Source organism: Ischnura elegans, chromosome 5, assembly GCF_921293095.1.
Source record: "Ischnura elegans chromosome 5, ioIscEleg1.1, whole genome shotgun sequence".
Taxonomy (NCBI): Eukaryota; Metazoa; Arthropoda; class Insecta; order Odonata; family Coenagrionidae; genus Ischnura; species Ischnura elegans.
In genome coordinates this window covers 47,533,066-47,548,146 of record NC_060250.1, presented here as the reverse complement: position 1 = coordinate 47,548,146, position 15,081 = coordinate 47,533,066, and the positions used below count along the sequence as shown (strand labels likewise).

The following is a 15,081-nucleotide window of genomic DNA, read 5'->3' as shown; positions in this document are numbered from 1 at the left end:
CGGCGCGCAATATTGGTTAAAATATTGGGCTTTACGCATCGTACGACACGTACCAATATTTACACCAATATTGGCCGTTATAGTGTTCTAATATCCCGCTAGAGAACGCAACATAACACAAAATGACAAAAGAGCATCTCAAAACGCAGATTGATTGCCAATGAACTACAAAATGGGAGGTGGCATAATATGTGTAAATTTAATAACTATTTCGAGGGGCTGCAAAGATATTCTCGCATTGCTTGAAATTTCATTCGGGTGAGTTCCTTGAATGATGAGAGATAGGCAATATTGTGATCTCATAGGTGAGCCAAGATAACGTAGCGGCTCGCTTTGGCTGGAATATGTTCATCGAATAAACAGAGATTGTGTCATCAATAGGGACTTTCACCCGAAACTTTAGCGCTCAAATAATGAAAAATAGTTTAATATTGGTAAAATAAGCAAAATATAGACGCTATCAAGGAGAAACACGACGTTTTTATTCATTAAATATCCGAAATGTTATTTCCGAATTACCCACTTTAGACAGTTGATGTTTGTGAATTTATATTCTCTCAAAGTACATATTAATTATTTGAGCTATTTCATGGGTTGCTATGCTTCTAAAGTTTTTATATACGATATTAAAATTCCGAGGTGAAATGTTTTGCAAAGAGCTTCTAGTTTTGGCCACTAGGAGTCGACAAGACTGAGTTCTGATTGGAGATTGGCCTCGAGAAAATAGAACCCGTTCTAAAATCTAGATTGGCAAAGAAATTGTGCCCAATATTGTGAAACGGAGATTGGGCTAGAAATTGGTGTGTGTCAGTGGGTCCACAATCCAATATCCAATGGATTGGCCAATAAATTGGGAAGCCAGGGAAATCAACCTGTGATGTAACCAGCAACTCCCATCACTCCTCATGTTTTCTTCTCTGCAGTTTGGGTCCAACTTGGCACAAAACAATGAATGTCTCAAGGCATAATGCCTAGGAACTTAAGCCTTTTAATCTCGCCTAGACCACGGAGTGAAAAATCACTAGCTCAAAAATATTGCATTAGGAAGGATTTCGATATACTTGGGTTGTCAACTCCAATGACGGCAAACTGGATGATGCTGTCTCTACACTTCTGGAACTACCTGACTGTTCAACATCAGGCTCCAGATTGCCAGATCCATGATCACTGGGCATTCAGAAGACATTCCTGAGTTTATTTATTAGTTTCTTATATCTCTTTCTCATGATTTCTTTGACGTTTCTTTTGCAGACAAATATCAGGAAGATGAAGACACCTTGCAATGTATTCACTGTGTCTGTGAGGAGCCAAATGCATTTTGAGACTCCTGCAATGTATGAAGCGATTTCCAGAACCCAGCTAGCACCCATAACCACAGACAGTTTTATGTACAGCTTCATCCTGCAACAAACAACAATCAGTTCAGCAAGAGCAATGGAAATTATTACTTTAAAGTGAATGCTTGAAATTGGCTCAATAAAATACCTGATTTTATCTTCTCTATTTCTTGATGACGACCCTCTCTGTAAGATTGAAGTTTCTCGATTCACTTTGTAAATATTGAATGCTGTCAAAGCAAACAAAATAATGTTGCAGATGACGAGCACACCAACAGGAGCGTTGAAATATGCTATTCTGCTACTCCGAGCTGAAAGAAAAAGAGTAGGTTTAAAGTCCATTGGATCCTACAGTAAATGCGCTGTTAATTATTTTGTTCGTCAAAAGGCATAATTTGAAGGCATCCAATTGGAAATTGGGGTAATTTGAGACACTTGAGTTTGGAGTGTGTAGTGTAAGGGACTATTTTGGAAGTGGCGGTTAACGATTTGCCGCACTGGTGGAGCCACCTATCGGGAGCGTGCGGCGGGGGAGCTAAGCGTCATGGCGGGTTGTGAGGGTTGTGTCCCGAGGTGTGCGGGAATTGTACTTGTATCGAGCGTCATCTGAAAGAGCAAATAAACGTCCACTCCAACAGTACAACTGGTGTTGTCCTTTCGTCCCGAGATACTTCAGTGGCGACGAGGAAAATCGCGAAACGTGTGTACGAACAGAAAAATGATAGGTCACGTCGGTGAGTTTGTTGCCGGGAAGGAGGAATTTTCCTCGTACGTTGAACTTTTGGAACATTTTCTGATCATCAATGATGTGAAGGAGGAAAAGAACGTTCCTTTGTTTATTACGTTAATCCGGCCCGAGACGTATGGCGTGTTGAAGAATTTGTTGGATCCGGAGAAACCAGTGACTAAAACTTTCACGCAACTAGTGGCCACGCTATCGGCTCATTTTCAGCCGAAAAAACTGGTGATCGCAGAAAGGATGCGGTTCTATAAGAGGGACCAATTGCCGCATGAGAGCCTCTCGGCATACATCGTCGAGTTGCGTAAACGGGCCTCGACGTGTGATTTCAAAACCTTTTTGGGACGAGGCCCTCCGTGGCCGCCTTATATGCGGCATATCCTCTGAGTACGCCCAGCGGAGGATGATCCTGGAAACTGAGTTGTCCTTTGATACCGCTTGCATCCTGGTGCAGGAATTGGTGCTGGCTGAATCTCAGTCTATTGTGTTGCGCCCACCTAGTCATCCAAAGTCCATAGACGTTATCTCATCGCGCCAGGCTGCGGGTAGGAGTGTGGGGAGAAAGGGCTCTTCAGCTTTTTGGCGCTGCGGACGAGCCCACAGTCCTGACTCTTGCCCAGTTGGGACATGGGAGTGCTACCGATTATCGACACACACAAAGATAAAACAAGGGGTTGTGCCTATTTTGAGGAAGGCTTATCATGTCCCCTTAAAGATCAGAGACAGTAAAATCTGAGATAGACAAGCTAGTAGATATTGGGATTTTCGAGCCCTTAAGGCATTCGGAGTGAGCGAGCCCCTTAGTCGTGATGCCCAAGAAAAACGGCGATCTTCGTCTCTGTATTGACTACAAAAATACCGTCAACACAGTTATAGAGAGGGATCAATATCCACTTCCAAGGTTGGACGTAGTTCTCACAAGCTTATCGGGAGGGAAGGTGTTTGTAACCCTAGATTTGAGCCAAGCATTTATGCAACTAGAACTATCAGAGGAATCGAAGGCTCCTATGGTTGTCAACACAATTTTTGGTCTTTACAAAGTCCACAGGCTCCCATATGGGGTTGCTAGTGCACCCAGCATTTTCCAGTCCATAATGGACTCCGTCCTGCAGGGATTGGAAGGAGTGTATTGTTACATCGATGACGTGGTCATTGCAGGGAGGACACTGTCTGAGTGCCAAGAGAGAACCTTTGTAGTGCTGGAGCAGTTGAAAAACTATGGTATCCGAGTTAATGTGGGTAAATGTCAGTTTTTTAGGCCAAGCATAGATTATTTGGGCCACGTCATTGATGAGGAAGGTATCGTGAAGAACGTGCAGTTTAAATGGTCCAGGGAGCAAGAGTTAGCATTTCTTGAGAGCAAGCGCTTGTTGCAGTCAAACTGTCTTCTGACACTCTATCAACCCCATTTGCCATTAATTCTGGTAACAGATGCTTCCCCATACGGAGTGGGGGCGATATTATGTCATGAAATTGAGGGAATAGAGAAGCCTATAATGTGTGCATCAGCAATCTTAACCCCAGCAGAAAAGAATTACGCCCAAGTTGAACGAGAAGCTCTGGCAGTGATCTTCGGAGTTCGGAAGTTTCACAAATTTTTATACGGGCAAAAGTTCTCCATAGTCACAGATGCACAGGCGCTAAAGAGGATCTTGGGGCCTAAGGTGGGGATCCCTACCCTAGCAGCAGCTAGACTGCAGAGATGGGCACTCATTTTAGCAGGGAACGACTATCAGGTGCTTTATAGGAAAAGTGTGGAAAATGCAGACATGCTTTCACGGTTACCCCTGCCAAATGAAAAAACAGGGGACATGGTATGTGTTTTTCATGTGGGAGGGTCCTTGAGTAGTTAAGACGTACGGAATCACTCCGCTAAGGACTAGGTCCTACAGAAAGTTTTGCAAAACACCCAAGAAGGGTGGACAAACCACTGTGAGGAAGGGTTGCGCCCATATTTCATGCGGAAAAATGACTTATCAGTCACTGAGGGATGTCTGTGCTGGGGAAACAGAGTCATAGTACCGGCCACACTAAGGGGACAGGTCTTAGAAATGTTGCATGATCAGCATGTTGGGACAGTGCGAATGAAGCTGTTTGCCAGATCCTATGTATGGTGGCCTGAACTCGATAAGGACATAGAGCATTTAGTTTCCAGCTGTGAAACATGTCAAGCCACCCAAGCAAATGTCTCCAAAAGGAATTATCTAATACCCTGGAAAGAATCTACACAGCCCTAGGAGCGGGTACATTTGGATTTTTTTATCTTTCCAAGGGCATGACATTTTAATCCTCGTGGACAGCTTATCAAGGTGGATTGAAGCGTGGGTTATGGAGTGTACCAACGCGCAGAGTACTATCGACAAACTAAGGAGCGTCATGGCAATATTTGGGATTCCACAGGAAATAGTGACCGATAATGGGCCCCCATTACAGTCTGGAGAGTTTGTGGCATTTTGCTCAAAAAATGGAATCAAAGTTTCTAAAAGTCCCCCTTACCATCCTACCTCAAACGGGCTTGCGGAACGGGGTGAGCGTACTGTAAAGGAAAACCTAGGGAAGCAGTAATTAGATACATTGAAGGCTCACCTGAGGGGGGATATCTCAAACCAGTCTCGCTCCACGGTAGAACATCACCTGACAAACTTTTTAATGGAATACCGGGACACACCATGTTCAGTGACAGGTGTCACCCCGGCATCCCTAGTGTTGAAACGCCCCCCACGTACAATGTTGTCATTTCTCAATCCCACCTCTGTGCCCCAATCCCAGAACTATAGGGGAGAGAACAAAGCAGGCTTTCCTAGTTTTAAATTGTCCGAGGAGGTTTTAGTGCGATATCCTAAGGGGGGTGTCACCAAATTCCTAAGAGGGAAAGTCATAGCTGAGGTAAGCAAAGCTACCTTCAGGGTCCACCTACAAAATGGGGAGCGGCTAGTGCATGTGGACCAAATGCGAAAGTTTAGACCCCAGTAAAACTCCACCAAGCTCAAAGAAGGGACGAGTTGGGGAATTTCAGACAGTTATAAGCTACCAGCCTCATGGGGGAAGAAACGCCAACCATTATTTCCCAATGAATCATCAAATGGAACAAACCTTAATCAAAGTTTTGGCTCATCAGGGAGCGTACCCCTACAAGTCTCCCCTGATATACCTCAGGGACCAGTCACAATGCCCCGGAGAAGCAAAAGAGAAATTGTCCCCCCAAGGAGGCTTAACTTGTAAATAAATCTTACCTATTGCAAGCAATAGGCCATGCCAGTTAGTTTGTTATTATCGTTATAGTTATGAGTGAAATCCATGCTATTTTACTGGTAAATTGTTTATAACCTTTTATAATTACTGTGTGCGCTGTGGCTAATTAAGAAAAGAAAAATTAAATACTCAATACTATGTGGCAGGTACCAGTGGCTACTTTGAAGACATGTGAGCCACCAAATATCCTGATGCCAGCGACCCTCGAAGATGGTAGATGTGTGTGTTAACGGTGGATCAGGAAATGTTCTTTTTATGTGTTGTATTTGTGTACTGGGTGTGGGGACTTTTTTTTTCTTTCTCTCTTTTTTTTATCGGAGTTGGGAAGGAGTGTTGTGTAAGGGACTATTTTGGAAGTGGCGGTTAACGGTTTGCCGCACTGGTGGAGCCACCTATCGGGAGCGTGCGGCGGGGGAGCTAAGCGTCATGGCGGGTTGTGAGGGTTGTGTCCCGAGGTGTGCGGGAATTGTACTTGTATCGAGTGTCATCTGAAAGAGCAAATAAACGTCCACTCCAACAGTACAACTGGTGTTGTCCTTTCGTCCCGAGATACTTCAGAGTGTTGTGTCTTGGGAACTTAATCATTGATCACCATGGAATAACAAAGAAATCAAAGAGAGTGCCATGTTATATCTCTTTAATATAATGAACAAAATATCATAGAAAGAACACATATTTCACTAGCTTTATGTGAAAACAAGGCAAATTTTTATTATTGAAATTACCAATAATATTTGTCAAAGAAAGGTGCCATTTATGGTATTGGAAAAACTAATCATGAGTCAAATAAATTTGCAGTTCATGATGGAGGAGCTATTAGGAAATACATATTTAAATTTGAAAATTCCCATTTATTACAAATTATTTAAGAAAATAAATTAAAAAAAAATATTTTTATTAACCATGACATTGTAGACATAAATATTGTTTTAATATTCTGGGACAATATGGTAGGCATGAATCCCATTTTTAACGTTGAGCACTACTCATTTATTCAAAATGTTTATTGATAAGTTACATGAATGTTCACTAGGCCGGCCCTTATTTTTCAGAATTGAGAAAAGTTATGTTTTCCTAGTCTCAAAATGATCCAAATGAAGTTTATATTCACATGTTAAAATTTGGTTACTTTAAAATAACGGCAATCCGTGCCCCATGGGCCCTAAGTACTGAGGACCCTCAATTGAGTTTTTTGGAGCAGAAAAAGTGCTATCCCTATGTAAAACGTGAAAGTAAGGTCCTTCAGGACCGATTTTCTGTTTGTTTTGACCTATCTCTAAGCGTTTACGAGATATCGTCCGTCGTAATGCAATCCACCCCCCAGGGCGCTACCCCGCACCGCGGCACCGCTGAGGTACGGGCCGCACCACTTACTAGACACTTCCCCTCCACCCCCTCCCCTCCCTCGACAAAGTATTTGCTTCCACTGGCAAGATCTAGCCTCTGAGTAAATGTGCTTACGTTAGAAATAATAAAATTGCAATGAAAATATTTCCAATTCAATTGATCAATTTATTTTCGCGCTGGTCATGAATTTCAGTAGATATAAACCAAAATAAAAGAAATTTTCAGAGTACTTCTAATCTTTCACTGACACGCCATATTTGGCAATTAAAGTGTCTTTGCGCACGCTAGGGGTTGTGCTACGATGAAAATTCGCACTCAGTAATAAATTTTGAAAGTTTTCTTCCTTAACTGACTTATAACCTTGAATTTGTTTCACCCCTCCCTCTGCACAATCAATTACCACTTGTGGACCGCGAATAATTTGCAAATCGTTCTTGGTTGTTCATCCCATCCTCACATGTGCGCATCAAAGAATGGAGTGCATATTTACAATGTATTAAATAGCTTTCTTGAATTAGTAGTGACAAAATTTGATTAGATACCTTAGTCATGTCTTTATGTTTATAGAAAGCCTTCTTCGGTGGATCATATTTTCCCTCACATGTCCTCATACGGAGTATCACGTTTTCCTTTTCATACCTAGAAAAGAATCCGTAAAAGAATTCAAGACCTACAACTCCTAACTCAGGTACCACAAGTGGTTTCAAAACCTCTTTTGTACTGCTTTCGCTATGTCCAGGTTAACACTTTCGCAATCAACAAATATTTTTAGGAACTGCGGGTCACTGTTGGGAGCAGATGCACCACAAAAAGCGGAGAACCACATCTTTTTCTTTCTTCTTGAGTATATTGAAATATATTCCACTAATAACTGCATTTCGTGCTCCTCTTTGATTGCGTAAGAATTTTACTTCTTCAGCCCAAGCACATTTATCCGAGAGATTAATTGCACTTTCCTCTTCGTGCGTCAAAAACTCAATGGTACCGCTCCTTGCAATGTCAAACAAATCATCAAGTTTTGTAACGAAAGATTCTCTTCATTTTTTTATTTTTTTATTTTTTTTATTTATTTTTTTTTCCACTGCATTTCGCGCTTTCTTTTTATTTCATCGCACGTTCATCCATTCTTTGCGTAATTGTTCTAGCTTTTCAATCGCTTTATTTTCTGTAATAATAGAAATTCTCGTTTTGTACCATGGATGAAACGCATTTCTTACGGTTTTTCTCGCACTCGCACAAGTCTCATGAATTACGAACCCATTAGGTGATAGAGAAAACACACAGTGCTTTACTCACTGTAGGTAACTTTCAGCCAAGTTTTTCTTCACTTTCTTTTCCAACCAGTTCAATGCCTGGATTTAGTCTTGATTTCGTGCCTTTCCTTATTGGCTTATTCTTAAAATTAACGTCACGTGTATTCATGATAAACTACTTATTTCTCCATTATTCTCCTTGCATTCTAAAAAACTTAGCACTTCCTATCCTTTGCACACTGTACGCTAGAACTATCTCTCCACTGTCCGTGAACTGACTGCCTCGTTTCTTCTTCCTTGAATAAATCTATCTACTGTTGGAGCCTTGGAAGCCCTGCTCATCTCCTTCATTCCTTTATAATTCACAGACACAATGCTTATAATATTTTGTACATAAAGAGCATTTTGGAACTTGCTGGAATGGTTCGCAGCCGTATGGCGGCAACAAATTAAGGTTTAAGGGTTCGGTACCCTGTGCATAGTATGGCACTGAAGGGTTAAAATTGACATTGTATGCTAAAATAACATAAATAATGACACAAGAGGAACAACCTGTTCAATTCTGTACCACTAGCATGTAAATATTGTCATCAGCTGGAAAGTATTTGTCGAGGGAGGGGAGGGGGTGGAGGGGAAGTGTCTAGTAAGTGGTGCGGCCCGTACCTCAGCGGCGCCTCGGTGCGGGGTAGCGCCCTGGGGGGTGGATTGCATTACGACGGACGATATATCGTAAACGCTTAGAGATAGGTCAAAACAAACAGAAAATCGGTCCTGAAGGAATTTACTTTCACGTTTTACATAGGGACAGCACTTTTTCTGCTCCAAAAAACTCAATTGAGGGTCCTCAGTACTTAGGGCCCTAGGGGGACGGATTGCCGTTATTTTAAAGTAACCAAATTTTAACATGTGAATATAAACTTCATTTGGATCATTTTGAGATTAGGAAAACATAACTTTTCTCAATTCTGAAAAATAACGGCCGGCCTAATGTTCACCTGACTCTTAATTTGTCAATCTAATGTGCAATTATTGAATGATTTATGGCGTTCATGGTGAATGACTAGGAATGAATTCTCTCGGGTATTTCACCGGGTCAGATGATCCAAGTTGGCCAACCATTTGCTGGAATTGTTTTCTGAGAATCTAAGGGCTGAGATAAGATCCCGCAGTTAAGTTTTTCCGAGTGTATGATCTCACTTGCTCGGTGCTGAGCTGGTCCCAATATCCTTTAAACACCAAACACATCGATGTCAACTCAGTAGATGCAGTTATTCCTCTAAATGCTGTGTCCTGTCATTGCCCACTTTTCCAGATCACAAAGACAAAAGTGGCATATCTAGCATCTCCCAGGAGGATATCATAGATATTGGCCAAGCACAACATCCAGGCATTCTACCTACCTTCCAGTAGAATATACCATTGTCTTGAGAGAGTGATAGACTGTAGGACTAAAGGCAGTGCTGTAATTGGGAATAAAATTTAGCACTCACCAAAAACTGCCAACATCTCAACATGTATTATAGATCCGGCCGCGATTGAAATGTCAAACTCAGAGTATTATATTAGTTCCAAGTAGTACCATGAGATAAATCTGAACAAGTGAATAATCATTTCCGATTTTTCTTTTTGAAATCCATTGGAAAATTTACAGTAGTTCTATTTTTTACATATGTAAAAATATAGTTTAACCGGTATGCTTATAGTGAGTTTGGATTTTATGGGGTATGCCGTACCGGCCCAACTACAGCACCGACTAAAGGTATTGAGAATGTAGTGCTTTCCTCGTGAATGTAGTTAGGTATGCATCAGTGAAGTTTGTCAAACGGTAGAGACATGCCAAGAGAATCATTGCATCCACTGGTGGGAGGAGATCGCTGTGATAGGTGGATATTGGGATCAGCTCAGGAGGGAGGCAATTGAGATCTATCTCCACAACAACGAACAAAGCCTTGCCTTTATTGTGATTCAGAACCCAAAGATAAAAATGGCAGCACTGATTGGATGAGACTCACCATTCAACGATGAACTAGTTAATGCAGAACTGTATTACCTCTTAGAAAGAGAGAACTGCATCTTCTCATCTCAGCACTGAGGATTTTAGGAAAGAATTCTAACAAAATGTTTGCCCAGAGTGACAATCTAATAGGGTGAAATAGCCCAGAAAAATTCATCCAATATGGAATTCTCTATATGATGATTCTGGTTTTTGGGTGTTTTTTTTTAGCTTAATGAAAAGGAATGAATTCTTTGCATACTCAGAGTGCAAGGTGTCCAAGGGAAAGAAACTGCTCATCCTACCCTGAAAGTGGACCTTTGCCTTCATCTGGGGCAAGCTCTACCCTTACACATCCAACTAAACCTCCTGGTTGATACACAAGAGTGAGTGAAGTTGTGGTCAAATCACTTTAATTTTTTTATTCATGTAATGGTTAATAACTGCTGTCCTAACCACGGGCGTACCTAGCGAGGGGCAGCTTCACCCTCTTAGAAGCAAAAATCACAAAAGTCTCTAAGTATCAGTACTGAATTGTAACGAAAGCATTCAACAAATTTTCTTTAAACTCACGAAAAATGATATGTATTAGTATAAGATATGTAACTAAAATAAAACTATTTTTTCAAGGAAATAATCTCATAAACTAATGTCACAACTTGGTTTGCCCCCCCTAGACCATGGCTGCCCCCCCTCCCTAGTTATGATCCTGGTTACGCCCTTGGTCCTAAGACATCCCGCTACACCCCTTTTATGCGACTAGCGGGGATGTGGTTGTTATTTTTAGGATGAAGTATGAATTATCTTAGAGTTGGATCCTTACTAAAAAACCAGCAGGTGGTCTTGAACTCTGGCTTGAGGAATTTTCCTGATTCCACAGCAGGATGAAACTCCATGATAGCTGTCACTATGATGATTAAAAATGGGATTCCCCAGGCATACAGGATGTATGTAAAGAATTTCTTAATTTCACTGCTATGCATTCTGGGTGGTGCGAATGAGCTGCAAATGAGGAAAATGGTTGAAATTAGTACCTTCTACATTGTGATTTAATTATTATTACTTCTTATATTATAAGTGAACTTATAATCTGATGTGGAAGGAGACACCAGAGACACCTTCAAAAATGCTGTCAGCTCTTTGAGATTCTCTCCATGCCTAATTTTGGTTCAAGGATGATAATTGCTTTTACATTAAAAAGAAGCCTCAGAACAACAGACCCTATGCTTTTTCCACCATGCTGTCAATTGTGATTATGAATGTCATAGCAAAATTATCAGTCCCGGATGGCAGTTTCCTTCAATTTTTTATAAGTGAAAAACTTTACTCTGTGTGATTATTACAGCAAGTTATTATTTTAACTTTATTACAATTTTTTTGTTTTAGTGTCGAATGTATATATTAGAGAGTTTGTGACACCAAAATATATTAAAAGTGTTATTTCCCAGTCAGCACAAAAGAGAATTTAGACGGAAAATTTTCTGGTAATTTGGGGCAAATTTACCCCAGTAAGCTTTACCCCTTCTTTACCACGTTATTACTCGCGTGCAGAATTGCCAACAGCGAAGTGTAAAAAATATAAAGTGAGTAATTTGTTTCATTGTATGAGGTTGAGAAAAGTTTAAAGAAGAAAAGTAAAGTTCAATATAACCACAGCGACGCTGTAGTGATACTTTTCAAACTATTTTTGATTTATTTTCGCAAATAGTTTCACTTTATGGCTGCTATTCTGGATAAGCGTTGCAAAAAATAGCATATGCTATTCTGCGGGTCATTATTGCAACGACCCCGTATTCTGAATGAAGCGTAGTAATAATATTGTTCGGAATATCAGCATGCTATTTCTTGCGCGAGCTATTTGGAAGCTCCGCCTCTTCCCGTATGAAAAACTTTCTGAACAGTTTTCGCAACCAATGAGGGAGAAAATATTTTATAAAATTTTCTGTATTTTACGGAATATTGACTTGCAATTATAAACAATTGCTTTATTTACATTTAAAAATTATATTAAAATCTTGGATTTATATAATACGCTTTCAAAATCTCATTTAGGAAATCAGCTGTTTGTTGTGGCTGTGATAGATTTCACAATGGCTTCAGACAGGTGGGTTGGATTATAATTTGATTATGATAATGATGATTTATCGGGCATAAATATTGAATCAATTACGTGTATCCGATCGGTTGTTTAACGTGAGATATTTTCTATGCGAGGTAATCATTGAAAGCTAAATATATTTGATTTTCTTCGCAATTGTGTTAGGCTTCGAAGTCTGTTCGTTGCATGTCAAAATAAATATGTATCAACTTTTATTGCTTTGCTCGTGACGATATAGCTTTACTGTATGAACTAGAAGCTTTCGTTTCTAATACTAGCTTTATATTATATGACTCCCTAATTTCAGTATTCATTCTCTGTTTAGGAAATGGTGGCAACGTCACCGCTGTGCTTTCATGTAATATGATGGAATGGTATCGTTATTTCAGCTGCAGATTTGGAAAAAGCAGAGGGAGGTGATGGTGAACTTGAGGATGGATGGAACAGCTGTGAAAAGGTGAATCTAGCAATAGTGAATCGTGTGGAAAGTGCTGTTGTGTCAGTTATTATTGTTTTCGTATCAGCTGCTTTTAATGTGCTCACTGAAATTTTTGATAGACCCTGAACTGTGCCGATATACTGAAACTTAATTGAGTGAATAACTTACTTGTCTCTAGAGGAAACAATTTGTATTGAATTCCACATAATATATATTGCATTAATGATGTACATGGATATTCCATTAAACGTTTGTGGCGAATCATATTTATTCGGAAACTTTATTGGTGTTCGGAGAAATCCTTTCTTTTAAGCAAGTAATTCAAGTCGACTGCCCGTGTTATAAGTTTGTAAATTTTAAGTTTTAATTGTAGAAGGGAAATTTAATAAGAAGAATTTAATTATTTAATAGTGGGGAAAATAATTTCGACTCGTTGCATGTATTTGTATATACTGTCCAATTGAGGAAATGAACGGCTGATCAAAGAATATGGTATTATTATGGTAATATATGGTTTTCATTGAAAGCTATAACTATTATTATATTTGGCGAGTTAGTGTGTTAACACAAGCTTGAAAATTTTCAAGAACCGACCTGATAGCCTACATTGAGGATATTTTTAGTAGCTAGTCAAGTGATGAAATAAAATTATGAATAAAACACGTCAAATTTGGGCTAATCGTAGTAATTCTTTGCATTAATTGTTATTGTTTTCGTACTGTCGATGAAGCAAGCTTGTGCTTCATATATTAAGCGCGAATGTTAATTTCTACCCAATTCACTTGACTAGTTAAATATTCATCACTTATGCTACTATTATTTAATTAAAATAAAGCAGATATCATTTTATTTTTGGCTATTATTCCATTTTTCAATGCTTGATTAGGTTACTTTAACCTCAGAAAAACAATTCGACATCGCAATGCGCACGTTTTCTGGGTTGCAATACCGAATAGCTCGGCCTCGAAGACCCTACCGGTTGCAATTCGCCGTTCAGAATAGTGAATAGCTACGGGCCTATGCTATTCTGAGAATTACGTCTTCCGGTGTAGTAAAAACACGAATTGCAACCGTTCTGAATACCAAATAGCATAGGCGTTGCAATACGCTATATTATAGCAACATCGGTTGCAATATCGGAGAATAGCATAATGCTATTCCATCCAGAATAGCAGCCTATATACCTACACGCTATCAATGAAAGGCTATGGTCATTAACAAAAATTCAATTACTTAAAAATTACCTGATTAATTTCGTAAATAGATAGAGGAGAGTACCTATTAATTTTCATCGGATAATTATTTTCGTTTAAATTTTATGAAAGGTCGAGTTCAAATCTTGACAGTTGGCTATTTTGGATCCTCAACTGCGATTTGCGACCAGTGGAGATTAGCCTGAGTGTTGTGTTCCTGCGCGCTTCGTATCCTTTCGTACGCGCTTCGTAGCGGACATTGACATGCTTCGTACGCGCTTCGTCCACAGGCCGTGAATGGATATTATCCATTGACAAAAAGCGACGGAGCGGCATGGTATCCCCGTAGTCAATGGATACTATCTACATACGAATTAGATACGGGGGGTTCTGTGCCGTCTGGGCGAGGAATTCAGATATCTAAGAATTATGGTTCATTATGGGTGAAAATAAATGTTTAGAGATAAATTAATTACCTGAAGGCGACGTAAATGTCAATACACATGATGTTCAGCCAGAAGAAGGAGCACAACAATGCAAAGTATATCACAAAACCTAAAAAGACAATTAAAGATTATGAAAATGTGCTATATAAAGATGTCATCAGATAACTATTGGCAGCATGGAATGAAAATTCTGTGTGAATACTTCAAAATGTAGGCACTGTGATATAGAAGCATTGATTTTTTTGACTGAGGAACAATACTATTGGCAGAATCAAATGAGTGTTTGTAAAAAATATTCTACCCTGCCAGCATGCTTTATCATAGCGCCACTTCCGATTCTCTGGAAAGCATAATTTAAGAATGCTGATAAAGAATAATCATAAACTAAGTGATAAGAACTTAATTTTCTGTTGGGTGAGCTCCAAGGTTATCCTGGGCTCATTCACCATCTTCAATGACTGCAGAGTGTTTATCCCTCAACTAGGTCTACGTAACAATGTCAAATGCATTGACTGATCAAAACTGTTGACAGAATTTCTTTGTTGTAGCTTTCGATACCATACGTTTTAAATGTATTTGCAATACAAATATCGATAAGGTATCAAGCAACTTTTAAACTCTATCTTAATGCATATTTGGAAAGGAAAATCTTACAAAATTAATCGTTTTAAATATATTATACATTTAAGTAAAAGATACAGTGTCCGGCGTGATGTGGTGAAAATCTTTGATATTCAGCTTATTAAATCAACTTGTCTGTTTCCACACTTATGAAGGTATACAATTGTGTGACGAATGATATTATATGAGTTTTGATTCAGATTCGCGAGTAATGGTGCAATTATTCTAAGCTTTTTGTGTGCGCTACGGCGATATAAGAATGATATAAGTTAGCGATAGCCTCTAAATAGGGTTGTTCACCATATTTTTTTTATTTAAGAAATCGAAAGATCGTGCTTCAGAAGGAGCAATGACAATAATATT

At 39.5% G+C, this 15,081-nt stretch overlaps 1 protein-coding gene across 1 annotated transcript in view; it reads right to left on the bottom strand.

The window, feature by feature from the left end:
- Positions 1–875: 875 nt before the first annotated feature.
- LOC124158823 (probable G-protein coupled receptor Mth-like 3) overlaps positions 876–15,081 on the bottom strand; it is a 37,905-nt gene continuing 23,699 nt past the window's right edge. Inside the window, exons 3-6 of the mRNA XM_046534168.1 lie at positions 14,128–14,206; positions 10,745–10,923; positions 1,486–1,648; positions 876–1,401 (exon numbers count right to left, since the gene is read on the bottom strand). Coding sequence (XP_046390124.1) covers positions 1,176–1,401; positions 1,486–1,648; positions 10,745–10,923; positions 14,128–14,206 — 647 coding nt within the window. The 3' untranslated portion in view covers positions 876–1,175. The remainder of the gene's footprint in view (positions 1,402–1,485; positions 1,649–10,744; positions 10,924–14,127; positions 14,207–15,081) is intronic.